The sequence below is a fragment of the Bufo bufo genome, chromosome 11 (assembly GCF_905171765.1).
Source record: "Bufo bufo chromosome 11, aBufBuf1.1, whole genome shotgun sequence".
Taxonomy (NCBI): Eukaryota; Metazoa; Chordata; class Amphibia; order Anura; family Bufonidae; genus Bufo; species Bufo bufo.
Window position 1 is genome coordinate 38680849 of NC_053399.1, and position 26282 is coordinate 38707130.

Consider the following 26282-nt stretch of genomic DNA (forward strand, 5'->3'; position numbering starts at 1 on the left):
TTCAGAACGGATCCGTTTGCATTACCATGAACAAAAAAAAAAAAAAAAAAAATTTTTTTTTTTTTGTTTGTTCATGATAATGCAAACGGATCCGTTTTGACTTTACATTGAAAGTCAATGGGGTACGGATCCGTTTGAAAATTGAGCCATATTGTGTCAACTTCAAACGGATCCGTCCCCATTGACTAAGATTGTAAGTCTGGACGGATCCGTTTGCCTCCGCACGGCCAGGCGGACACCCGAACGCTGCAAGCTGCGTTCAGGGGTCCGCCTGCTGAGTGGAGCGGAGGACAAACGGTGCCAAACTGATGCATTCTGAGCGGATCCGCATCCACTCAGAATGCATTAGGGCTGGACGGATCCGTTCGGGGCCGCTTGTGAGAGCCTTCAAACGGAACTCACAAGCGGAGCCCCGAACGCTAGTGTGAAAGTAGCCTAAGCCTGTCATCTGGATAGATTGATGGCTTGCACATACCTGGCTTTTGGCATACAGCCTTTGTGTGGTTGTCTATTGTATGTTGTACAAAATAGGAGTCTAAGATGCATCCAGCTATCCTCTTAATGCTATTTTCAAACCATTTTGATGGGGTTTCCATCAATTTCTAACCTTTTTTTATGAACCAGACACCTAACGAGCAGGGGGTGCTTGGTTGTCTCCCATTGACTTCCATTATACTCGGGTGCTCGGCCGAGCACACAAATATAGCAATGTGTTTGGGCCGAATACTTTGGTGCTCGCTCATCACTACTGACAACTTCTGTCCTTGGTAAACCCACGTTGGTTATCACTTATGATATTATTTATGGCCACATACTCCTGTATAAAGTCCCTTAGAAGTCCTTCAAACACTTTTCCCACAATGAAAGTTAAGCTTAACTTATTTAGGCTACTTTCACACTTGCGTTCGGTGCGGATCCGTCTGGTATCTGCACAGACGGATCCGCACCTATAATGCAAACGCTTGCATCCGTTCAGAACGGATCCGTCTGCATAAACAGCTTTTTCAGATCTGAGTTTTCACATTGTGAAAACTCAGATCCGACAGTATATTCTAACACAGAGGCGTTCCCATGGTGATGGGGACGCTTCAAGTTAGAATATACTAAGAACTGTGTACATAACGGCCCCCTGCTGCCTGGCAGCACCCGATCTCTTACAGGGGACTGTGATCCGCACAATTAACCCCTCAGGTGCCGCACCTGAGGGGTTAATTGTGCGTATCATAGCCCCCTGTAAGAGATCAGGTGCTGCCAGGCAGCAGGGGCCAGACCCCCCTCCCTCCCCAGTTTTAAATTCATTGGTGGCCAGTGCGGCCCCCCCCCCCCTCCCCAGTATTAAATTCATTGGTGGCCAGTGCCGCCCCCCCCCCTCCCCAGTATTAAATTCATTGGTGGCCAGTGCGCCCCCCCCCCCTCCCCAGTATTAAATTCATTGGTGGCCAGTGCAGCCCCCCCCCTCCCTCCCCAGTATTAAATTCATTGGTGGCCAGTGCGGCCCCCCCTCCCTCCCCAGTATTAAATTCATTGGTGGCCAGTGCGGCCCCCCCTCCCTCCCCAGTATTAAATTCATTGGTGGCCAGTGCGGCCCCCCTCCCCAGTATTAAATTCATTGGGGGCCAGTGCGGCCTCCCCTCCCCCCTAATTAAAATCACCCCCCCATCATTGGTGGCAGCGGAGAGTTCCGATCGGAGTCCCAGTTTAATCGCTGGGGTCCGATCTGTTACCATGGCAGCCAAGACGCTACTGCATTCCTGGCTGCCATGGTTACTTAGCAATTTTAGAAGCATTATACTTACCTGCGCTGTCTGTGGCCGGCCGGGAGCTCCTCCTACTGGTAAGTGAAAGGTCTGTGCTATAAGCAATGCGCCGCACAGACCTTTCACTTACCAGCGATTAAATTGGGACTCCGATCGGAACTCTCCGATGCCACCAATGATTGGGGGGGGGGGGGGCGGTGATTCTAATTATGGGGGGGGGAGAGGGGAGGCCGTACTGGCCACCAATGAATTTAATACTGGGGAGGGAGGGAGGGGGGGCCGCACTGGCCACCAATGAATTTAATACTGGGAAGGGAGGGGGGCCGCAATGGCCACCATTGAATTTAATACTGGGGGGGGGGGCGCACTGGCCACCAATGAATTTAAAACTAGGTAGGGAGGGAGGGGGGGCCCCCTGCTGCCTGGCAGCACCTGATCTCTTACAGGGAGCTATGATCCGCACAATTAACCCCTCAGGTGCGGCACCTGAGGGGTTAATTGTGCGGATCACAGCCCCCTGTAAGAGATCAGGTGCTGCCAGGCAGCAGGGGGCCGTTATGTCCACAGTTCTTAGTATATTCTAACTTGAAGTGTCCCCATCACTATGGGAACGCCTCTGTATATACTGTCGGATCTGAGTTTTCATGATCTAACTCAAATCCGATGGTATATTCTAACATAGAGGCGTTCCCATGGTGATGGGGACGCTTCAAGTTAAAATATACCATCGGATTGGAGAAAACTCTGATCCGATGGTATATTAATAGGGACTCCTGACTTTACATTGAAAGTCAATAGGGGAACGGATACGTTTGCAATTGCACCATATTGTGTCAACGTCAAACGGATCCGTCCCCATTGACTTGCATTGTAAGTCAGGACGGATACGTTTGGCTCCGCACGGCCAGGTGGACACCAAAACGCTGCAAGCTGCGTTTGGTGTCCGCCTCCAGAGCGGAATGGAGGCGGAACGGAGCCAAACTGATGCATTCTGAACGGATCCTTATCCATTCAGAATGCATTGGGGATGAACGGATCAGTTCGGGGACGCTTGTGAGAGCCCTCAAACGGATCTCACAAGCGGAACCCCAAACTCAAGTGTGAAAGTAGCCCCTTAACTTAGCTTGCACCTTATCTACATTGAGCCAATTTAGTTTATTACTTGTATACATTAATAGCACTGGCACCACCTACATCAGCTACTTTCTTCTTTTGTATATGCAGAACTAAAAAAAAAAAAATATATTTTGTAGCTCTACCTTTTTCATGATCCTCAGTGATCATCTCCCTGTTACCATCATTTAGGGGCTCTACTTGCTCTGTCCTTTTTTTCTTTTTACAGTAGCTGTAAGCCATGTGGGGTTTAATTTTAGCCGTTCACACTTGTTACCTGCAGGAATAAATTTAGCAGTATAAAGACGCAAAGTAGATTTATTCACTGTATTATTCTGTGATAATAGCTGCTCCCAGTCGGTGTCGTGAAGCGCTGCCCTCAACCTGGGGAAGTTGGCCTTTTTAAAATTAAGTGTTTCTGCCCCCCTCCCCCAGCCAGAGTTTGCTTTTACAGTTCAGGGGAGTATACAATGCTTGCACTTTTTTCATTTTGTTTTGTTGTGGCCTTGTTCTAAAATAAATAAATGCAAGTTTTTCCCCATTATTATGCACTTAAAGGGGTTGTCCAAGTTATTTTTTTGTTCTTTGTATGTGTCTAACTAAGGGCTCATGCACACGACAGTATGGCTTTTTCAGTGTTTTGCGGTCCATTTTTTACGGATCCGTTGTTCAGTTTTTTGTTTTAGTTTCCTTTCCGTTTTTCCGTATGCCATATACAGTAATTGCATAGAAAAAATTGAGCTGGGCATAACCTTTTCAATAGATGGTTCAGCAAAAACGGAATGGACACGGAAGACATACGGATGCATTTCCGTATGTGTTCCGTTTTTTTGCGGACCCATTGACTTATATAGAGCCAAGCACTGTGATTTGCGGACAAGAATAGGACATGTTCTATCTTTTAACGGTACGGAAATACTGAAACGGAATGCACAAGGAGACACTTCATTGAAATGAATGGTTCAGTATATGTACCGCATACTGAACTAAAAAAAACGGCCAGTATACTGAACACAAAATACTGTCATGTGCATGAGCCCTAAATGTAAGGGATTTTCAATTCACTTACTTCATCTACAATGGCCCTGTCCTCCTAGATAGCTGAGCATCACATGACCTGTGATCAGCGATGGACTGGCCATCGGGAGTACCGGGAGAATCCCGGTGGGCCGATCGAATTATGGGCCGGCCAGGGCCGCCATCAGGGGGCCCTGGCCGCACGACCCCCCTGCACGCACAGTACACTCAGCGGCGGCATCACTACCAGACGGGGGCGGGGCGGTTATCAGCGAGGCCCTGATAGACTGAAGAGAGATGTTAGCCCCGCCCCCGGCTCAGCTGAATAGATGGATGTGAGCCCCGCCTCCTGCTTCGCCCTCCAGCGCAGCTGAATGAATGTGAGCCCCTCCCCTCCTGGTGCTCCGCCCCCGGCTCGCCTGAATAAATGGATATGAGCCCCGCCCCTACTGCTGCTCCGCCCCCCGTTTAGCAGAATGGATGGCTGTGAGCACCGCCACCACCCCTCCTGCCGCTCCGCCCCCGGCTCTGCTGAATGGATGGATGTGAGCCACGCCTCTCTTGTTTCCCCGCCCCTCTATTTGCTCCGCCCCCGGCTCTGCTGAATGGATGTATGTGAGCCCCGCCCCTCTATTTGCTCCGCCCCCGGCTCTGATGAATGGATGGATGTGAGCCCCGCCCCTCTATTTGCTCCGCTGAATGGATGTATGTGAGCCCCGCCCCTTTATTTGCTCCGCCCCCGGTGGGCCGGTCAGTGGGCCGGTCTGGCTGAAGTCCAGGGCCACTTTATTGTCCCAGTCCATCCCTGCCTGTGATGTCAACTTCGTTCTCTGCTCTGATGGTTCTGTGCCCAAGCCTGATGGAGCAGGTCTGCCTCTGTGCATTTTTGCAAACTCCAGGTAGGCTTTCATGTGTCTGTTTTTTTTGAGGAGAGACTTCTTTCTGGCCACTCTGCGATAAAGCCCAGGATGGTGGAGTGCTGCAGTGGAACTTTCTCCCATAAAATGTGAAAAAAGTGAAAAGGACTGAAGATTTTCTAAATGCATAGTAATCTCCCATTATCACCACTGTACTCTTCAGTGATGTTAGGAGGATCTATAGATTACCTCAAGTATTATTTTTTCAGTGATTGTTTATTTCCCTTTGTAATTTTCCCCCATATGGTTTCAACATCCTCACTAGTGATGAGCGAAGCGAGCTTCGGATCTTAGATCCGAAGTTGCTTCGCTCAAAACTTCGGATTAATGTTGTACGGAGATCCGTTTCCGTACAGCATTAAAATTTACGGCCTCTGATGAGGTTAGTTATTTGGCGAAGTTGTGGGAGACTTCATTGAATAACTTTGATATTTGATTTTTAAAGTGGAAAACCACTTTAAAACTTGGATTCGAACTCTGCTTCGGTTCTGACTGGTATTATTTTCCTTACCCTCCCCCCTCATACCTAGTTTAAATACTCCTCCAGCCCCACTAGAATACTTTCCCCCAGCATAGCAGACCCCTCACCATACAAATGCAAACTATCCTTGTAATACAGTATGTACCCCAACGAAAAGTCAGCCCAGTGTTCTAGAAACCCAAACCCTGCTGCCCAACACCAGGGCTTAAGCCATGCATTTAGCTCCCTGAGCTCCCGCTGTCTTTCCTATGTTGCACATGGCACAGACAGTATTCCAGAGAATACCACCTTTGAAGGCCCTAACCTAGTGCTTTGAAATTTTTCTTAAGGACCCTCCACTTTCTATGTATTCTGTCATTGGTTCCAACATGGACAATGACTGCTGAGTTATCACCAGCCTCTCCCAGTAAGTCATCCACCTGTTTCACCACATGCTAAACCCTGGCACCAGGAAGATTGGTTGAGGCTAGGGATGAGCGAATTTCATATTTTGAAGTTTGTGTGCGGGTTCGTATTGTGGTATTTACTGAATTGCGTTATGGATTCTGTTACCACGGTCCATAACACAATTCCATGACGGAATGCTTTTTATTTAGAGGCATTCAGTTATTCATTCCATCATAATAGAAGTCTATGGGCTGCAAAACGGATCCGTCCGGCTTACGTTATGCAGGAGAAGACTCCAGCATATCGTACACCGGACGGATCCGTTATGCAGGCCATAGACTTCTATTATGACAGAATGAATAACTGAATGCCTCTAAAGGCATTCAGTTATTCATTCCATCATAGAATTGCGTTATGGTCCGTGGTAACAGAATCCATAACGCAATTCCGTAAATACCACAAAACGAACCCGCACACAAACTTCAAAAATATGAAATTCGCTCATTCCTAGTTGAGGCGGTCTTGGTGAGACATTATTCTATCCTTCTTCCCGATTTTAGAATCCCCTATAACTATTAGCCCTACCTGCACTACCATCCTCCGACTGCTAGCTGGGCTATCCTTCCGGGTGTTAGGCAGACACCCTTGCATCATCACCCAACTTGGCAATTTTCATTTGGGAGCACAGAAAAAGGCCTTCCTTTTCGTGGACCCCTTTATACTCCCTCTGACTACATTAACGCAGCTACCTACCTGCTCCTCCTGAACCTGACCTCTAACCTCCATTTCTACCCCAATAACCTCTTGCTCAGTAACCAGCATGCTTCTTCTAAGATTGTCATCCCCCTTAGTGCTGAATCCTGTTCTTCCTGATGTCTAATACAAGCGTCCAGATGGGCAACATGCTCACATCTGTCTTGACGTAATTCACCATGGACCTCCTGCTCCAATTGTGTATATATGTGGCAAAGTGTGCACCAAATAAAACTTCCAATCCAACTAACCATTATCCAAGTTACAACCACAGACAACAGTTATGGGAAAGTAAAGTACTTACTGAGACGGACTAACTTGCTTCTAATTCCTGATTTTTTTTAAGGCTACTTTCACACCTGCGTTTAGGTGCGGATCCGTCTGGTATCTGCACAGACGGATCCGCACCTATAATGCAAACGCTTGTATCCGTTCAGAACGGATCCGTTTGCATTACCATGAACAAAAAAAAAAAATATATATATTTTTTGTTCATGATAATGCAAACTGAGTGCAGTGGCAACCCATTGGCACCCCAGCTGCACTCGCTGCGGATGGCCCAGACATAGCTCCTGAGCACTTAATAGTACGGTGTAGTGTAAGAACTACCTGCTTGCCTCAACATACTATTATCGCACTGTCCAGGAAGGGGTTAAACAGATTGTGCTCTGTATCTCCTCTTCCCTGGATATGTTGCAATTAAGGTTCCTCCTGCTGGACTACGTTCAATATGCAGTGGCAGCATCCGTACGGAAGGATTTATGTGTCCAATCCTATTCCACAGAGCTGAGGGCTAAATTGCCGGCCATGGCCTGCCTAATCCTGCCTTACACTGAAAGTGGCAGGCAGCCATTGTGACCTTGACAACACAGCTCTTTCCCAGAATGCACTTAAAATCATTTGCAAACCCAATGAAACGTTTAAAGTAATCATGCTTTTAAGCAAAATCTGCTGAAAGGTCAAGGTTTTTTAAAATTTTATTTTTTACTTTCCTGGTTTACCTTGACCTGTCTATATATTAGGGAGAACTGCTATTTTGTCTTCATCTGTGAGAGAGCATATATGCAGGATTTGGCAAAAAGAACTATTTTTTTTTTTTATGGGGTATGAAAACAACTTCTCCTTTTGGCACTGCACATCTGTGCATCTTTAGAATAGATGTGACCATTCACTTCTTCATATTCAATTTGTACAGCATAATTCCAGCTGCCAGGTGCACAGAAAATATACGTGTTCCTCCAGAAAGAGTGCCGGAGCCCCTGCTCTTGCAGCTGCTGCCTTTTATAAATGGCATGTCAGCCGCCACAGCCTGGAGATTGGACGCTTCCCAGGGCAGATGAGGAGAGGGAGCCACTATTGATCACTGTGCTCAGTGTGCATCAGTGGTGATCAATCTTCCAGTCTCCGCAGCCTCTTTCCTCCCTCATCCATGTTATTGATAGAACAAAAGGAGTCCAACCTAGTTCCTAATTTATTCTTCAGTGATTTGGCCTCACACATCCTTGTTTTTCAATTTAAAGCTTTGTTCGCAAAAACATACCAAAATCTGTGAGGTGCTATGTATTAAAATTACGGAGGTGCAGACAGCATGGAGCCTTTTGCGGCCCCGCTGAAATGAATGGGTCCGCATCTGATCTGGACCAAAACTATGGTTCTGTGCATGAGGCTTGAAACAGACAGAAACTCTTAATTTAGCAAGAAAAAATGATAATGAGGATTATAACCAATAATTATCCACAAAGTTTAAATAATCTAGATTTTTTATTTTTTTGCCATAATCGCCGTGTTATGTATGCAACTGGTTATATGCTCTAAAGCTGACCATAGACATGATACTTGTCAGTTATGACCCCCTATAAGCATTTACGTTCAGATTGGCTAAGTATGCATGTTTACTGTATAAAGGAGAGGGATGTGCACACCATTGTTCTGCTCCGTCATATGATCTGTTCAGCCATTTTTTTTTCACCAACCAAGAAGTACAACTCTAGACAGGTGTCCAGGTTCAGATCTGAATCGCGCAGGGCAAAGGCTTTTTCTGGAGATTCGGTGATGTACTGGGCTCTCCACGGGAATGCTAGGTGGAGGCTTGCACCCAGCAGTGAGCCTGGTGACATCACCGGCACTAATAGGCGAGCTTTAGCGCTGCCCTAGCCTGTAAAACAGCTAGGGCAGCACTAAAGCCGGCCAATCAGAGCCTGCTAGGTGGAAACCTCCGCATAGCAATGTAAAAAATGTAGAGGGAAGGACGCTTGCAGGCTGACAGCTTCCTCACCGCGCCTGCGCAGAATACTGAATGGCGCGAGATTTCCCCAGGGCACAGGGCAGGCAGAAGGATGCCAACGATGCCTGGCCCTGTCAATCAACACTTGGAAGGCGTGACTTGAGGTGGGAGACGGGAGCCTCTAGGTGCAGGAGCAACGCCTTCCCTGCTCCTAGAGGCTCATTTACATATTATAAAAGTAAGAATTCTACAGTAACGGGGGCACGGATAACCATTAGAATAGCAGAGTTGGGTGCAGCTGACATTAGCACATCGCAAATGTCAGATTAATACTGAAAATTCTAGTGACAGAAACCCTTTAATAGCCGTACACACAGGTAATGAATTCTAACTTTACTGCCAATGGCCAAACAGATGACACATTCTAAGTGATAGCTCATGTACTATTGCTTAGAGAAGAATAGTTACACGTGTGTAGGCTAAGTCTCCATAACAATACCAGCCATGCCGCACGCATAAGACACCACCACAGTAAAAAACATCTCACAATATGGCTGTACTGCTAAAATAGAACCAGTTTGCCCTCACACCCCTCTACTGTTTCCAGACTGCAATGCAGGGGACAGGCACAAGACCAGCTCCTCTGTCCTCTATGATCCAGACCTCAGCATTAAACCTGCACCTTTCTTTGCCTTCCTCTAGCACTTGGATTGCTACTGGTTGAGCAAGTTTACCTCTAAAATATTTTATAGATTTTCAAAGATGAAAGATCTGTTTTTATTCTATAAAGGTTTTAACATCATACATTTAGTGGAGGACTGAAAACCATTGCTGGAAGGAAAAGTAATGTGACACCATTGTACTGACTGTATAGGTACTATATTATTGGAAGGCGCCTAAAAGGTCATACTAATGATATAAAACAGAGGGTGACTGAGAAATGGCATTTACTCAACCACAAACTGATTGAGAAACTGGGTACTTAAGAAAGCTGAACAGATGACAGAGAAGGGTGAGTTACGAGACCACATTTCCTTGCAGACTGTAGAGAAAAAGACATGGGGGATCATTTATTAAAGGTCGTCTGGCGTAATAATAGCCGCAAAGGGTATTTTTGCGACTATTTTAATACCTGTGTGACAAAATTTGGTTGCACAAGCGTTTACGCAAAGTACAAAAGATGGGTGGAAAAGGGGCTTTCTTCTGAACTCCGGCCCCAGGAATTTTACTACTTTTTCGCCTGGACACAGGTGAAAAAAGTAGATGAAAAACTATACCAGCCAGGGCCTGGCGTAATTTTTCAGACAGGCCCACAGACTGCCATATATGCGCCTAATTTATATACAGCAGCACAGGAGGGGGAGCAACTAAGACCAGCATGTAAAGCCGTCTCAGTAAATGTCCCCCATGGATCGCACATACCATGCATTGAAATATTGCCATTAAGCATAAAGTATAATCATAAACCGTGCCTAATTCGCATGGCTGTTTTTCCTTTTGGTAAAATCTGCGCATTGTGCAGCAAAAACATTCTGGTTTCTGCCCGATTTTTTTAATGCAGAGGACCCGCTCGGGTTTACGCACCAGCCTTGGTTTCCACAAGTCTCCAATGGACACCTCTCCAAGACAGGACATGGTATTTCTTGGCGCTGTCACAGAAGATAACCCACAGCTGCATGAACAGCAGGGTGGCATCCCACTGAAAACAATGGGAGGTGGTTAAAGATTTTCTTATCCGTGGTGTTCCCACTCTCAGCACCGTCACCAATCAGCAGTTTGAAGAGGCTGCGGCACTCTGGTGTGCACTGCGGCTTCTTTCTAGGCCTGTGACATTACATTCATCGGGCACATGGCCTTGGCACAGCTCAGTCCCATTGAAATTGTAATACCAAGCACAGTTGCTATCCAATGGACAGTGCTGTGCTTGGTAAGCTGCAAGGAGGCAGTTCTGCTCACTGTCGCGGTATGGCCTTCTCAAGCAGTTGACCAGCAGGGGTGGCAGGAGTCCCCAGAAAACTCTTAATGGTCAGCCGATGATATAGAATCCGTGCCAAATTTACAGCAAAACACTCCATATGAATATCCAAAGCCAATCATCAGGATCAAGCGTTAATTAAAATGCTTGTTCTGATAATCAGCCCGCATAATCGTGCCACTGATCAGTCAATAATCAAGGAAATGCTTGTTTGTCAGTTTGGTGTCCTCAGGGTGGTGTTACACACAGATTTTTGTGGCAGTTTTTATGCCAAAGCCAGAAGTAAGTTAGCAGGGAATGAGAAATATAAAGAAAATACTTGTACTTGTCCTAGCTGCTGGATTCACATCAAAACTGACACAGAAAGCTGGGTGTGACACCGCACTTACAAAAATCTCTTGTCACATGTCATCAATGTGGTCTGATTGTTACCATCCACAGCTGTCTGTGCTCCTGTCAGAATGCAGCATTCTACAACCGGAACTTCCTTCAGGCAGTTTATAGGTTTTATCACTTCTAGTGTCACCAGGTGGAATTACGATAGAGCATAAGTAAACAGCAGTAACAGCCAAGCAAGTATCAAGGGGAGTATGCAGTAACAATGGAATTTCACAGGGCAGCCTTCTAATATACACTTGGCGATCAAAATTAGAGAACGATTTATGAACTCTTGATTTTTTCAGAAATAATGTAATCTACATTGATCATCATTTGAAGGATGTTTTGTAAGGGGTACACCATGCCATTAGAACCGTGTTTTCCAAAATAACTAAAGTATATCAACATTAAACCTTAATTTTTCAATAAAACGTGATGATCATAATTAGAGAACAGCAATGACTGTAGCACAGAGAAAGATTCTAACTACATTTTCTGAAGGTTACACCAGTCACCAATCAGTATACAGGCCCTTGGCTGTGAATGACTTCAGCACATCTGCGGCCACAGGACATCCCTCGTCTCTCGCTCTGGTGGGATTTTTCTCCACTCTTCTACCAGTCTCTAAGGCCTCTTTCACACGGGCGTTGCTGAAAAATGCGCGGGTGCGTTGCGGGAACACCCGCGATTTTTCCGCGCGAGTGCAATACATTGTAATGCGTTTTGCACTCGCGTGAGAAAAATCGTGCGTGTTTGGTACCCAAACCCGAACTTCTTCACAGAAGTTCGGGCTTGGGATCAGTGTTCTGTAAATAGTATTATTTTCCCTTATAACATGGTTATAAGGGAAAATAATAGCATTCTGAATACAGAATGCTAAGTAAAACAGGGCTGGAGGGGGTTAAAAAAAATAAAAAATCATTTAACTCACCTTAATCTACTTGCTCGCGATGCCGGGCATCTCCGTCTGACTCTTTTACTGTCTAGGACCTGTGGAGAGCATTAACTATAGTTTAAGGACCTGGGATGACGTCACTCTGGTCATCACATGGTACGTCACATGATCTTTTACCATGGTGAATCACCATGGTAAAAGATCATGTGACGTACCATGTGATGACCGGAGTGACGTCATCCCAGGTCCTTAAACTATAGTTAATGCTCTCCACAGGTCCTAGACAGTAAAAGAGTCAGCCGGAGATGCCGGCTACGCAAGCAAGTGGATAAAGGTGAGTTAAATGACTTTTTATTTTTTTTTAACCCCTCCAGCCCTGTTTTACTATGCATTCTGTATTCAGAATGCTATTATTTTCCCTTATAACCATGTTATAAGGGAAAATAATAAGGTTCGGGTCTCCATCCCGATCGTCTCCTAGCAACCGTGCGTGAAAATCGCACCGCATCCGCACTTGCTTGCGGATGCTTGCGATTTTCACGCAACCCCATTCATTTCTATGGGGCCTGCGTTACGTGAAAAACGCACAAAGAGGAGCATGCTGCGATTTTCACGCAACGCAAAAGTGATGCGTGAAAATCACCGCTCGTGTGCACAGCCCCATAGAAATGAATGGGTCAGTATTCAGTGCGGGTGCAATGCGTTCACCTCCCGCATCGCATCCGCGCGGAATACCCGCTCGTGTGAAAGGGGCCTAACAGTTCTGTGACTGTTGTGGGTTTCTTGACCATAACTTTGTCACCAAGGCTTTTCCAGAGGTTTTCTATTGGGTTTAGATCAGGACTCTGGGCCGGCCATTTCATTGTTTCAATGTTTTCAGTTTCAAGGAACTGCTTTACCCGTTTTGCTGTGTGACAGGGGGCAGCGTCCTGCATGAAAATTGCTGGCTGATTGAGTGATGAATGCAAGGAAGGAACCGTGTTTTGTTGAAGAAGGTTCTGATCCACACTTGCATTCACTCTGCCATGTAGCTGTATGAGAGGTCCAACTCCTGCTGCAGAAAACATTCCCCAAACCATGACACTTCCTCCTCCACCTTTCACTGACTTCTTTACACACTTTGGGTTCAGTCTTTCCCCAGTTTGTCAATGAACATAATGTTTCCCATCAGACCCAAATAAATTAAACTTGCTTTCATCACTAAAATGAACTCTGGGCCACTTCTCCTCTGTCCACACAACATGCTCCTCAGCAAAGTCTAGCCTTATAATTCTTTCTGCTAATGAGAGGTTTGGTCACTGCAGAGTGGACTTTCAGTCCAAATTCTCTTGAACGAGCGAGATCCTTAACCTGTTCAGTGCTGAACTGGCGAGCAATTCCAGCTGCAGTGTTGAAACGATTACCCATGGAGATTCTCCGCATTATCCTGTCCTCTGTTGCATTTGTCTTTCGAGGGCGACCAGCCTTCTTGGGGGACTTGAATGAGTTTGTGATGTAAAGATGCAATATTCTAGAACTCAGACTTGGAACGACCAACTTCTCTTGCTATGGATGATAGGGTCACCCCTTTGGCCTTCATCTGGACAACCTGCTGCCGGAGGGTTTCAGTCACTTTGGAACGGCACACCATTTTGTCAAAGTCAGTGAAAACTGGAAAGTTAGGCTGCCAGTTAAATAGGGTTTGTCAGATCATTAAGGAAATTAGCACTAGTTGCCAGATTAACACCAATAACTTGCAGGTATCTGAAAGTGTTCTCTAATTTTGATCAGTGTTCTTTTTCCATTATCTCATTTACATTTTTATTCTGTGCTTTAGAATAAATACAACTTATGAAATAATCTTAAAATACTGCTATTTTACTCATGTTAGGATATATTCACATAGGACTACACTATGACCTTGGCATTTTGGAAATTGTGTGTTGTTCTCTAATTCTCTAATCGCCACTGCACATATAATATTTTGAAGCACTGTTACAGTACATATTGAAACAACACATTTCACATCCAGTCGGCATAATGGTCCAGTCACACGACCGTATCCGTTTTTGTGGACCACAAAACACAGATACCTGCCACGTACATTTCACATGTTGCGCATCGGAACATATTCCCTATGATAGAAATACCTATTCTTCTCCACAAAAATGGACAAGAATAGGGCATGTTCTATGTTTTTTGCAGGGCCGCGGAATGGAAGTGCGGATGCGGACAGCACACGTGAAGCTATAGTGAACTCCATGCCCAAGAGAGTTATGGCAGTGCTGTAAAATAATGGTGGCCACACAAAATATTGACAATTTGGGCACAATCTGGCCATGTTCACTTAGGAGTGAGCTCACTTTTGTTGCCAGCGGATTAGACATTAATGGCTGTGAGTTGTGTTATTTTGAGGGCACACCAAATTTACAATGTTATACAAGCTGTGCACTGACTACTTTACATTGTATCAATGTGTCAGATCTTCAGTGTTGTCCCATGAAAAGACAGAATAAAATATTTACAAAAGAATTTGAGGGGTGTACTCACTTTTGTGAGATAACATAGTTTTGTGGAAAAAGTTTGATCAAAACTTGTAATTTATAAATATAAACCTCAGCTGTTTTTGAAGTTGAGTATGTCCCTGTGTCCAACAATCAGTGACTGACGGCTATCTCTGTATACACACTTACACAGAGAATGATATCCCTGATAACACCACCCCCGTGTACAGATATCAGTGAATGACAGCTATCTCTGTATACACACTTACACAGAGAATGGTATCAGTGACTGACAGCTATCTCTGTATACACACTTGCGCAGGGAATACTTTCAATCACTGATACCACCTCCTCGTATACAGATATCAGCGACTGACAGCTATCTCTGTATACTCACACAGAATGCTATCAGTCTCTGATAAGACAGCCCCTGTGTACAACTGAGCTCAGAAAGAAGAGAGATTTAAAAGTATAAATTAACATCTTGCTGAATCTTTTCCCAAAAAACGGGGAATAAATGTGTTCAGCTCCTCCTGCTCTATAATATGCTGCCGCTGATTGCACCACATGTTCTCTTTAATTGCATACAGTGTGCTCCATACACATGCACACCTGTAGTGGCTGTGCTTGGTATTGCAGTTTCTTTCCATTCCCTTGTAATGGGACACTTGTAATCCTGGAAAGCCCCTGTATGGTGGTTTTTTATGACATCATGAAAAGCACTATAGAAATCCTGGTTAGGTGGTAAGGCCAGAAATAAACATTTGCTCAGAGCCCAAGAGCTTGAAACTACAACATTAATTCTAATTATTGTCTAACCAGAGATTTATATGACATAAAAAGTCCCATATAAATTGTTCTGCAAATATTCAGCTACTCTTATATAAATGCCTCACTGCAACCACCCAATAAGTTAAAGGGGTTCTCCGGGTTCAGAGCTGAACCTGGATATAACCTCTTCTTTATACTTTTAATACATATGAGAGGAGCATTGGAGCATTTCCTTGCTTCGATGCTCCCTCCTTGCCACACGTGACAACACTGTGTTTGTTTTGTGCGGGTGACGTAACGGGCGTCGCAGCACTATGCTAAGACGGGACTTCCGCCTACCATTGAGCCTGGTGATGTAACCGGCACAAATGGTTGGTCTATAGCGCTGTCCTAGGTTGTTTTGGTGGCGAGTACTATGCTACTTTGCATAGTACACGCCTCCAAAACAGCCTACGGCAGTGCTATAGACCACCCATTTGTGCAGGTGACATCACCAGGCTCACTGGTAAGCAGAAGTGTCCGCTTAGTATAGTGATTTGAAACCCGGTATGTCACCAGCTCGCGCTGGGTGAACAATCGGAGCAAGTAAATGCTTGGATGCTCCTTTCATATGCAGTAAAAGAATAAAGGGGTCATATCTGGGTTCAGCCCAAACCCAGAGAACCCCTTTAACCGTTTAGAATTTCTTCTCATATAGGACTTTATAAAGTAAGTATATGACTGCTTATTTGCACATCCTCCTTTGCTACAGATGTAGACTTCCCTTTACGGAAAGACAACGTTATATCGGAGGGTACCACACTAGAAGCCCTTCTACGGGGTGAAGGACTAGAGAAGAAAGACCTCAGAGATGAGGACAGTCTACAAGAAATTCAGGTAAACTGTTACTATCTGAGTGAAAGCTGAAAAAGTGATACATTGTTTCTTTTTTGTAATATATTGCAATTTTCAAATATGTAACAACAGACACAAGAAAAATATTATATGTACAGGAGAGCATGTATATAACGAATACTATTACGTGTAAGCATGTTAATAAAAGAAGAAATTCTCATGAAGAAGTCAACATGTTTAACTTGTTTGTCTGTCCATCCTGGAAAAAAAAAAAACAATATACAAAACCGTAAATATACAAAAACAACACTAACTTGAGAAGATAATCCGGTTACTTAAAGGTCCATATAACCTAATCTTGCAACACTCCTTTCTTACTTTTAATCTCCCCAGTGCCCCCTTCAAGTCCATCAAATAGCATTGCATCAATGAATATTGAGGTACAGCCTGCTTTATATCAGGGAATGTAAGTAATGAGTCATAAAGCACTTCCATTTCCCAAATTATTTGTTTGCCTGTTTCTCTTTATGGCTCATGATGGCAAACAGTGTGCTGTCTGCATCTCTTGCGGCCCCATTGAAATGAACGGGTTCGCATCCGTTCCACAAATTTGTCCATTTAACTCCTCAGATGCCATGGTTAATTGTGACCATGGCATCGGATGGGTCATTTACTGGAAGGAAGCTGCTTCTGGTGACCAAACGTTCCCCTGCTACGAGATTGTGGGAGCCGTTCAGTTGCTATGACAGCCAGATATCTTCTGAGCTCTATAGCAAATTTCTACTGGGTCTTGACTATGGTAGGGCTTTATAGAAACAGTGATTTTACCAGTATAAGCAATCTTAAAGAGGACCTTTCATGGGTCCAGACATTATGAAATAACTAGCAAGTTATGTAGGGCACTGTGCACGGATGTAATATTGCTTACTAGTTTGTCTGGGCGCCGCTCCGTTCACCCGCTGTGCCCCCCTGCAGTTTTCCCGGCTGGTATGCTAATGAATAGCAACGGTACAGGGAGGAGGAGACTGCCCTGTTTCTCAATGGGAGAAAAAAAAACTCACCTTCTCCCTGGCTGTAACGCTCTCCACTGTGATTGGACCGCGCTACAGCCAGGAAGAAGGAGACGCCCATTGAGAAACGGGGCAGTCTCCTCCCTGTACCAATGCTATTCATTAGCACATCAGCTGGGAAAACTGCAGGGGGGGCACAGCGGGCGAACGGAGCGGCGCCCAGACAAACTAGTAAGCAATATTACATCCGTGCACAGTGCCCTACATGACCTGTTAGTTATTTTATAATGTCTGAATCCATGAAAGGTCCTCTTTAACAACTACATAGTAAAAAAAATAAAGTTTTTAAAAGTATAAAAAACAAAAAGAATTAAAAATTCAAATCACCCTCTTTCCCTATTTTATAACGGAAATTGCCACATCCATGCCCAGAGCGGGATAAAAACCAAAATGTCTGAAATCGCTTTTTTTTGCTGCTTTGTCTGTTTTTGAATGAAAAGTGATAAAAAAATTATACAGAACTGAAAAAGGTATGAATAAAAACTACAGATCACCCTGCAAAAAGAGCTCTGACACAGCTCCACAGAAAAAAATAACAATTTTCATCACCATATGCGAAATCTACAGTATTTTTTTTAAGGCATTAAAACAACAGCGTTAATAACTATATAAATTTGGTATTTCTGTAATTGTACTGATCGGCAGAATAAAGGTAACATATCAGTTTTACTGCCCAATGAATGCCTTAAATATTAAGCCTGTAAAACAAGGGTGGAGATGCAGTTTTGTGAATAGAAAAATAAGGCAGGGAGTAAATAAAAACTAAAAAAAGGTGAAAATTTGCTGCACCCTTAACCCCTTAAGGACCAGCGCCGTACATGTTTGGTGGGCGGGTGCAGGAGCTGGAGCTGCTCCTGCCTGATCCCAGCAATCACTGACAGCCGGGCACCTGCTGCATATGCCGGCATCGGTGAAAACACAGATGCCGGTGTATTAACCCCTTGTATGCCGTGGTCAAAGCTGGCATGCAGAGGGTTCGTGGTGGCAACGGGTGCAGCGCGGGGACCCGATGGCAGAGAAGGCAGCCCAATGCCTTCCATAGGCATTGGGGCTTGCCTTCAATGGAAGCCTGTGAGATCCAGCCCCTTAGGCTGGGTCTCACAGGCAATGCTGTCAGCATAAAAGCTGACAGCCAATGCATTACAATACAGGTTGTATTGTAATGCATTGCAGAGGGGATGAGACCCCAGAAGTTGAAGTCCCAGAGTGGGACAAAAAAAAAGTAAAAAAAAAAAAGTTTTTCATGATAAAAAAGATAAAGTTTCAAGTAAAAAGAAAAAAAAAAAAACTTTCCCAAAATAAAACACATAAAATTGTAAAAGAAAAATAGAAAAAAACAGACATATTGGGTATTTCCGTATCCGTAACAACCGACTCTATAAAAATATCACATGATCCACCCCCTCATCTGAACGTCGTAGAAAAAATAAAATAAAACTGTGGTAAAACAACAATTTTTTTGTCACCTTACATAATAAAAAGTGCAACACCAAGTGATCGAAAAGGCGTATGCCCCCCAAAATAGTACCAAACAAACAGTCATCTTATCCCGCAAAAAATGAGACCATACTTAAGACAATTGCCCAAAAAATAAAAAAACTATGGCTCTCAGAATATGGAGACACTAAAACATGATTTTTTTGTTTTAAAAATTAATTTGTCTAAAACTTAAATAAATAAAAAGAAGTATACATTTTAGGTATCGCCGCGTCTGTAAGAACCTGCTGTATAAAAATATCACATGATCTAACCCTTCAGATGAACCCCGTAAAAAAAAAAAAAATTCCATTTTGTCACCTTACATCACAAAAAGTACACCAAGCGATAAAAAAGTCATATGCACCCCAAAATAGTACCAATCAAACCATCATCGAAAAAATGATACTACATAAGACACTCGCCCAAAAAATAAAAAAAATATGGCTTTTAGAGTATTTTGACGCAAAAATTTTTTTTTATAAAAAATGCTTTATTATGTAAAACTAAAACAAACAACCAAAAAAAGTTGTCATATTTCGTATTGTTGCGTCTGTAACAATCTGCTCTATAAAAATTGCATATGATCTAACCTGTCAGATGAACATTGTAAAAAACAAAAACAGTGCCAAAACAGCAATTTTTTGTCACTTTGCCTCACAAAAAGTGTAATATAGCGCAACCAAAAATCATATTTACCCTAAAATAGTACTAACAAAACTGCCACCTTTATCCCGTAGCTTCCAAAATGGGGTCACTTTTTTGGGAGTTTCTACTCTGAGTGCATCAGGGATCTTCAAATGTGACATGGCAACTTAAAATTATGCCAGTGAAACCTGCCCTCCAAAAACCATATGGCGTTCCTTTCCTTCTGTGCCCTGCCGTGTGCCCGTACAGCAGTTCACGACCATATATGGGGTGTTTCTGTAAACTACAGAATCAGGGTAATAAATATTGAGTGTTGTTTGGCTGTTAACCCTTGCTTTGTTTGCGTAATTTTTTTTATTAAAATGGAAAATCTGCCAAAAAAGTGAAATTCTGAAATATCTACATTTTCCTTTAATTCTTGTGGAACACCTAAAGGGTTAACAAAGTTTGTAAAATCAGTTCTGAATATCTTGAGGGGTGTAGTTTCTAAAATGGCGCCATTTATGGGTGGTTTCTAATATGTAAGCCCCACAAAGTGACTTCAGACCTGAACTGGTCCTTGAAAATTGGGTTTTGGACATTTTCTTCAAAATTTTAAGATTTGCTTCTAAACTTCTAAGCCTTCTAACATCGTCATTTACAAAATGATCCAAACATGAAGTAGACATTTGGGAAATGTAAAGTAATAACTATTTCAGGAAGTTTAACTATCTGTTTTAAAAGCAGAGAAATTGAAATTTTGAAAATTGAGATTTTTTTTTTCTCCCCTCTAAATTTTGGGTAAATTTGGTATTTCTTTATAAATGCTAATTAAATATTTTGACTCAAATTTACCACTTTTATGAAGTACAATATGTGACGAGAAATCTCAGAATGGCTTGGAAAAGTAAAAGTGTTTTAAAGTTATTACCACATAAAGTGACACATGTCAGATTTGCAAAACATGGCCTGATCCTTAAGGTGAAAAATGGCAGGTTCCTGAAGGGGTTAAGAGGTTGTCCCACAAATAAGTATTCATTTACTCTGTTAGATCAAACAAAATGTAGCAAGTTTTCAATGTTGCTCTTACATACTTAATATAGCAGCCCCTGGTGTTCTTTTGATCTCCTCTCAGAATGTCCACCTAAGGCCTCTTTCACACTTGCGATGTCCGGATCCGGCGTGTACTCCACTTGCCGGAATTACACGCCGGATCCGGAAAAACGCAAGTGTACTGAAAGCATTTGAATGCGTTCAGTGTTACTATGGCACCCAGGACGCTATTAAAGTCCTGGTTGCCATAGTAGGAGCGGGGAGCAGTATACTTACAGTCCGTGCGGCTCCCGGCGCGCTCCAGAGTGACGTCAGAGCGCCCCATGCGCATGGATGACGTGATCCATGTGATCACATGATCCATGCGCTTGGGGCGCCCTGACGTCACTCTGAAGCGCCCCGGGAGCCGCACAGACGGTAAGTATACTGCTCCCCTGCTCCCCACTACACTTACCATGGCTGTCAGGACTTTAGCGTCCCGGCAGCCATGGTAACCACTCTGAAAAAGCTAACTGTCGGCTCCGGCAATGCGCCGAAACGACGTTTAGCTTAAGGCCGGATCCGGATCAATGCCTTTCAATGGGCATTAATTCCGGATCCGGCCTTGCGGCAAGTGTTCCGGATTTTTGGCCGGAGCAAAAAGCGCAGCATGTTGCGGTATTTTCTCCGGCCAAAAAACGTTCCGTTCCGGAACTAAAGACATCCTGATGCATCCTGAACGGATTTCTCTCCATTCAGAATGCATTAGGATAATCCTGATCAGGATTCTTCCGGCATAGAGCCCCGACGACGGAACTCTATGCCGGAAGACAAGAACGCAAGTGTGAAAGAGCCCTAAGAGAGGAGATTTATTAAGACCAGCATTGTGTACACTGGTCTTAATTTAACTTGCACTTTCATGAGGTGCCTATTAATTGTGGTGCATATCGGGCCGCCTGTGTACCATAACTGAGTTCTTCTCCAGCCAGGACCTGTAGTAGATCTCTGGTGTGATGGTGACCAGTTTAATGGTGCACATGTTGTTAAATGAGTCAGGCCGTAGCAGTCCTGCCCACTTTTTGGAAAAGTAGCGATAGTGTCACAGAAAGATTTTTTTTTTTAAAAAGTCACATTTTCTGCACCAGTACATACAGCTATAATAAATCTCCCCCAGTGTGTCCAGTGCCAGAGGTCACACATGCTAAGTAGATCAGTCACACTGCCCGATCCTCTTGTACACAGGTGACAGAGTGATTCCTGCGGTTTGTGCAGGCCGGCCACTTAGAATTTGCTTCTTCTCTCTAGCATTGAACATGTTATGTACACGTTGTGAGGAGAAATATAAGAACACCAGGGGGCGCCATGTAGCAGATATCTACACCCAGGAAAACCAATGCAAAAAAGTTATAAGCTGATTATAAAGTTTCAGTTTTTTATTTTAAAATACACATTTTGAATTTAGTTGTTTTGTCCATGTCCATAACCCTACCAGTGTGATTGGATTTGTTTTCATAGTACACTTGTGTACTTATGTACTCATGTAACTTACCATCTTGTGGCATTTATTCAGAGGGTTTTAGAAAATGATGAAAATGCAGATGATGCAAATGGTGATGATGACTTTGAAGAGGAGCTTCCAAAAAGAAAGAACCGGAGCAGGGGACGGGTAAGAGAGCCATTATTTTTGGAAGCACATTTTTTATGATATCTTCATGTCCATGAGCCCATCCTGGGCAAATCTTTTCTAAACTAAATCTCATCATTTAAAGAAAAATGTATGGCTACATAGTGTAAGCAAATTATTGTCAAAATTCAAGGAAAATGGGATCAGTGTCGTTCCTACTAATTTCTGAGTTTTGAAAGTAAAACAGAAACCATAGTGATTTGGCTTTAAAATCTTTGCACTTAAGAATCAAATTATAATAAACCATTTGTTTGGCAAATCTATAGCATCTAGGCCATCATTTACAGTTTCTTCTTGTAAGGCCTCATGCACACGACAGTATTTTTTCACGGTCCGCAAAACGGGGTTCCGTTGTTCCGTGATCCGTGTCCTTTTTTTTTCCCGTGTGCCTTCCTTGATTTTTGGAGGATCACCAGACATGAAAAGTGAAAAAAAAATCTAAGTCAAGTTTGCCTTAAAAATGATAGGAAAAAAACGGACACGGATCACGGACGCGGAAGACAATCTTGTGTGCCTCCGTGTTTTTTCACGGACCCATTGACTTGAATGGGTCTGCGAACCGTTGTCCGTGAAAAAAATAGGACAGGTCATATTTTTTTCACGGACTGGAAACACGGATCACGGACGCGGATGACAAACAGTGCATTTTCCGAGTTTTCAACGGACCCATTGAAAGTCAATGGGTCCGCAGAAAATCACGGAAAACGGAACAACGGACACGGAATCCAACAACCGTTGTGTGCGTGAGGCCTAAAGAGTACAGACATTCAACATTTTGACTGATCAGCCCTTTAAAAAGAAGTTAGAAGTATAATGGGTTATTTTCTGTTATCTGGTACAGAAATATGTCTTTTTATGGCAATACTATTACGTAAATTATGTTTAAATGCAACATAAAATTTTTAAATCCGCCTTCCTCTAATAATTAAATAAAATATACTTATAGATTAAATATACTATTAGATTCCAACATTAAAAATAAAAAGGTGTGCGAGTCAAAACAGTGCTCTTTAAACACGTGTGTCCCTCACCTTTGTTGTAAACTAGTATATTTATAGTTACTAGACTGATTGCTGCCCAGAGCCGTCTTTAACGCGGAGCAAAAGGGGCAGCTGCCTCCTCAGGACAGAGATACAGATGGAAGTGCTGCGGCGGGGCAGGGGAGGGAGAAGCATCGCTCCGCCTGAGCTGTACAGCGCGGGACACAGGCTGGAAGAGGCCTACATCACATCGCTGCCAGCCTGATGGAGGTAAGTATAAGTGTTTATTTTTTTTATATGGTACTACTACTGGCACATGATTGGGGGGCATCTATGGGGGCACATCTTACTGGCACATTATTTGGGGGCATCTATGGGGGATCTTCTTACTGGCACATTATTGGTGGCACTTTTTACTGGCACATTATTGGGTGGCACTATGGGGGCATCTACTGAGGCCACAAAGAAGGGGTATTTTATATGGGGAAGGGGGGAGAGTAACACTGTGGGGGCTTCTACTGAGGCCACAAAGAAGGGGCATTTTATACTGGGGCACATTATGGTGGGTACTATGGGGAAGGGGAGAGAGGAGTACTATGGGCTCATCTATGGAAGGGCACTAAGAAGGGGTATTTTATACTTGCAAATTATGGGGGACACTGAGGGCATCTACTGGGGCACTATATTTGGGGCATTTTATACTGGTACATTATAGGGGGCACTAGGAAGAAGGGGGGAGAGGAGCACTATGGGGCCTTTACTGGGGGTACTATATAGGGGTATTTTATACTGGCACATTATGGGGGCACTATGGGGACATTAGCTCAACTGGGGGCATTAACAGGGGGTATTTTTTGCACTGGCACATTATAAGGAGAATTATTACTACTGGGGGCATTATGGTGGGCTTTATTACTACTGGGGGTCTATGGGGAACATGATTACTATTATGGGCACTATGGGAGCATTATTACTTCTGGGGCACAGTGGGGACATTTTGGGGGCATTGTAGAAGCACTATTACTACCACATGTGCTCTAGCAGAGAATTATTCCTATTGGTGGGACTTTTGGGAGCACTATTACTGTGGGGGCACCTTGGCACAGTATCAGCTTACCACAATTATTTTTGGGGGACGTTATTTTTACACTATTAGTGTCAGGGGCACTATTTGCTGGGCGCAGTTATTTTAGGGCACTGGGTGCCAATAATTATTGAAGGGCACAATCGGCATGGTACTACTACTATCAGGGGGTTTATCTGTTTCTGCAGTACAGTATTGGGGGTGGTAGGATGATTTGTCCGGAAGATGGGAGGATGATGGAAAAGTAGTAAACTAAGATTTTGTTTGTCAAACTGCAGAGACGAGAAATGGCTGAAAATGGTGTCTGGTCTGAAAGTCTGAAAGGAGAAGATTAGGAAAGTGAACATCTACATCAAAGAGACGTCACTGGATGTAAGAGGTATGTGGCGCTGTATTACCCTGTATGTAGGGGTGGATGGAGGGGTTAGTAGTACAGTACTACGGTATCTACACATTGTAAAAAAAAAAAAAAAGTAATCTGCAAAATACTAATATATTTGTGTCAGAAGTTGTGTTTTTTTAATTTTTAGAATAATGATACAGCCATTTTATTTGATACTTTTGTGCTGATTCTTTTTTATTTCTCTATATTAAGGGACACTATAGTCACCAGAACCACAACAGCTAAACGTAGTAGTTCTGGTGTCTACAGCATGTCTCTGCAGGCTTTTTAATGTAAACACTGCCTTTTACTACCAAGGAACACCTTTGGTGGCCACTCATAATTTTTAAAGTTTACTACTCTACGAGGTGTGTGGATTTTTTTTTGTGTGTGTGTGTGTGTGTGTTGTGGTGGAGGGTGTGATTGCATGCTAGGATGTGGGAAGGTGGGATCCAGGGGGCCCAAGTAAATTCTTGCCCAGGGTCCAATCAATATTAAAGACAGCCCTGTGGCTGCCACTAGTGTTGAGCGAAGCGAGCTTCGAATGCTTCATCTGAAGTTGCTTCTTTCAAAACTTCGGAGTAATACTGTACAGAGATTCGTCTCCATACAGTATTAGAATGTATGGGCTCTGATGAGCCGAAGTAAGTTATTCACAAAGTCGCCCGTGACTTCGTTGAATAACTTCGGTAGTAGATTTTTAAAGTGGAAAACCATTTTAAAACTTGAAACCGTGGCTTTGGTTCTGACTAGTACCTCGGATCCGAAGCCACGGCTCATCAGAACCCATGCATTCTAATACTGTAGTATTAGTCCGAAGTTTTGAACGAAGCAACTTCAGATGAAGCATCCGAAGCAAGCTTCACTCAACACTAGCTGCCACCATTCTCTACTGAATATAGTTTAAACCAGGGTTCCAGATCCCCTGTTTATGACTTATTAGAAGAGGGTATGTATGCAAGTAAAATATTGACAAGTGCTAGTCTGCTCCCTACACTGCTTCTGGTTCAGGATTTTAGACGAAAAATCAATTTCACCTTTTTTTTTGGGTCCTAGTAAACACTGAAGTCTCCAGAATTTCAAATTAAATTGATTCGCAGGATGGCAAATTCTCATGCATCTGGAGAATGGCTCAATAAGGCTTCCACAGGATGTGCCAGTATATTGTAATATCCGACGGCGTAGCTGTGGAAAAGTTTTGCCCACAAAGCTTTGGGCAGGGGAATGTCATGACTTCTGGATCCGCAGGCAGTTGCCTGCGGTTTGGTTTTATTGTCAACCACATGGTGAGGGCTGCTGGTATGTTGCCTCACATGTGGTTGCCGCTGGCAACATGTTTGTACTTGGCAGTATAGCAGCCTGAGCTGTTGCTAGGCAGCTTGCTGTCAAGTGCATGCGGTTACACCTGGTTCGGTGTGTGTGTGTGTGTGTGTGTATATATATGTCTGCACTTTCTATGTCTGGTGTGCACGAGGTTTATGTATGTGTGCACTGTGACACTTCCCTTCACTTGTGGCTGCCCGTGGCAACGTGTGGTATTGTGTACATGTGGTGGCAGTGTCTCGGCCTTCTGGCTGACTCCCAGGACATGGTTGCCACGCATGTCATTGCCTGCGGTAACAGCTGCAGTGTAATTGTTTATTGTACACTTCCCCTTTATGTGGCTTTTCCCTTGCCTGGTGTAGGAAGGGTTAACTCCCTTCTTAGTGTGTGAACACTGGGTGTGTGTGTGGATGTGGCCACTTGGGGCTATTTAGCTCCTGCTGGATGCCAGACTCTGAGGGGTACTTCAGCCATGGTTAGCTGATGTCATCCTCCTGGTTTATACCATCTGCCAGTGAGGGCCATCCTTGTGGTCATAAGTTTATACGTGATGTTATTTTATGTTTATGTGGTGCCTGTTATTATTGCACCTATGGATCTGGGTTCCTGTGTGTTTATGTGTGTGTGCTGTGTCCTTTT

At 43.8% G+C, this 26282-nt stretch overlaps 1 protein-coding gene and 1 long non-coding RNA gene across 6 annotated transcripts in view; one reads left to right on the forward strand and one right to left on the reverse strand.

The window, feature by feature from the left end:
- Positions 1-26282, forward strand: part of DPF3 (double PHD fingers 3) — a 256142-nt gene that overhangs the window by 139342 nt on the left and 90518 nt on the right. For all 5 annotated transcript variants that reach the window (XM_040411509.1, XM_040411510.1, XM_040411514.1 and 2 more), the window contains exons 4-5: positions 15903-16027; positions 21761-21856. In XM_040411509.1, coding sequence (XP_040267443.1) covers positions 15903-16027; positions 21761-21856 — 221 coding nt within the window. The remainder of the gene's footprint in view (positions 1-15902; positions 16028-21760; positions 21857-26282) is intronic.
- Positions 13748-23013, reverse strand: LOC120981791. Its single transcript, XR_005774752.1, has 3 exons — positions 23002-23013; positions 16942-16944; positions 13748-13832 (listed from the first exon to the last, which is right to left on the reverse strand). It is a non-coding gene; the product is annotated as an uncharacterized LOC120981791 (long non-coding RNA).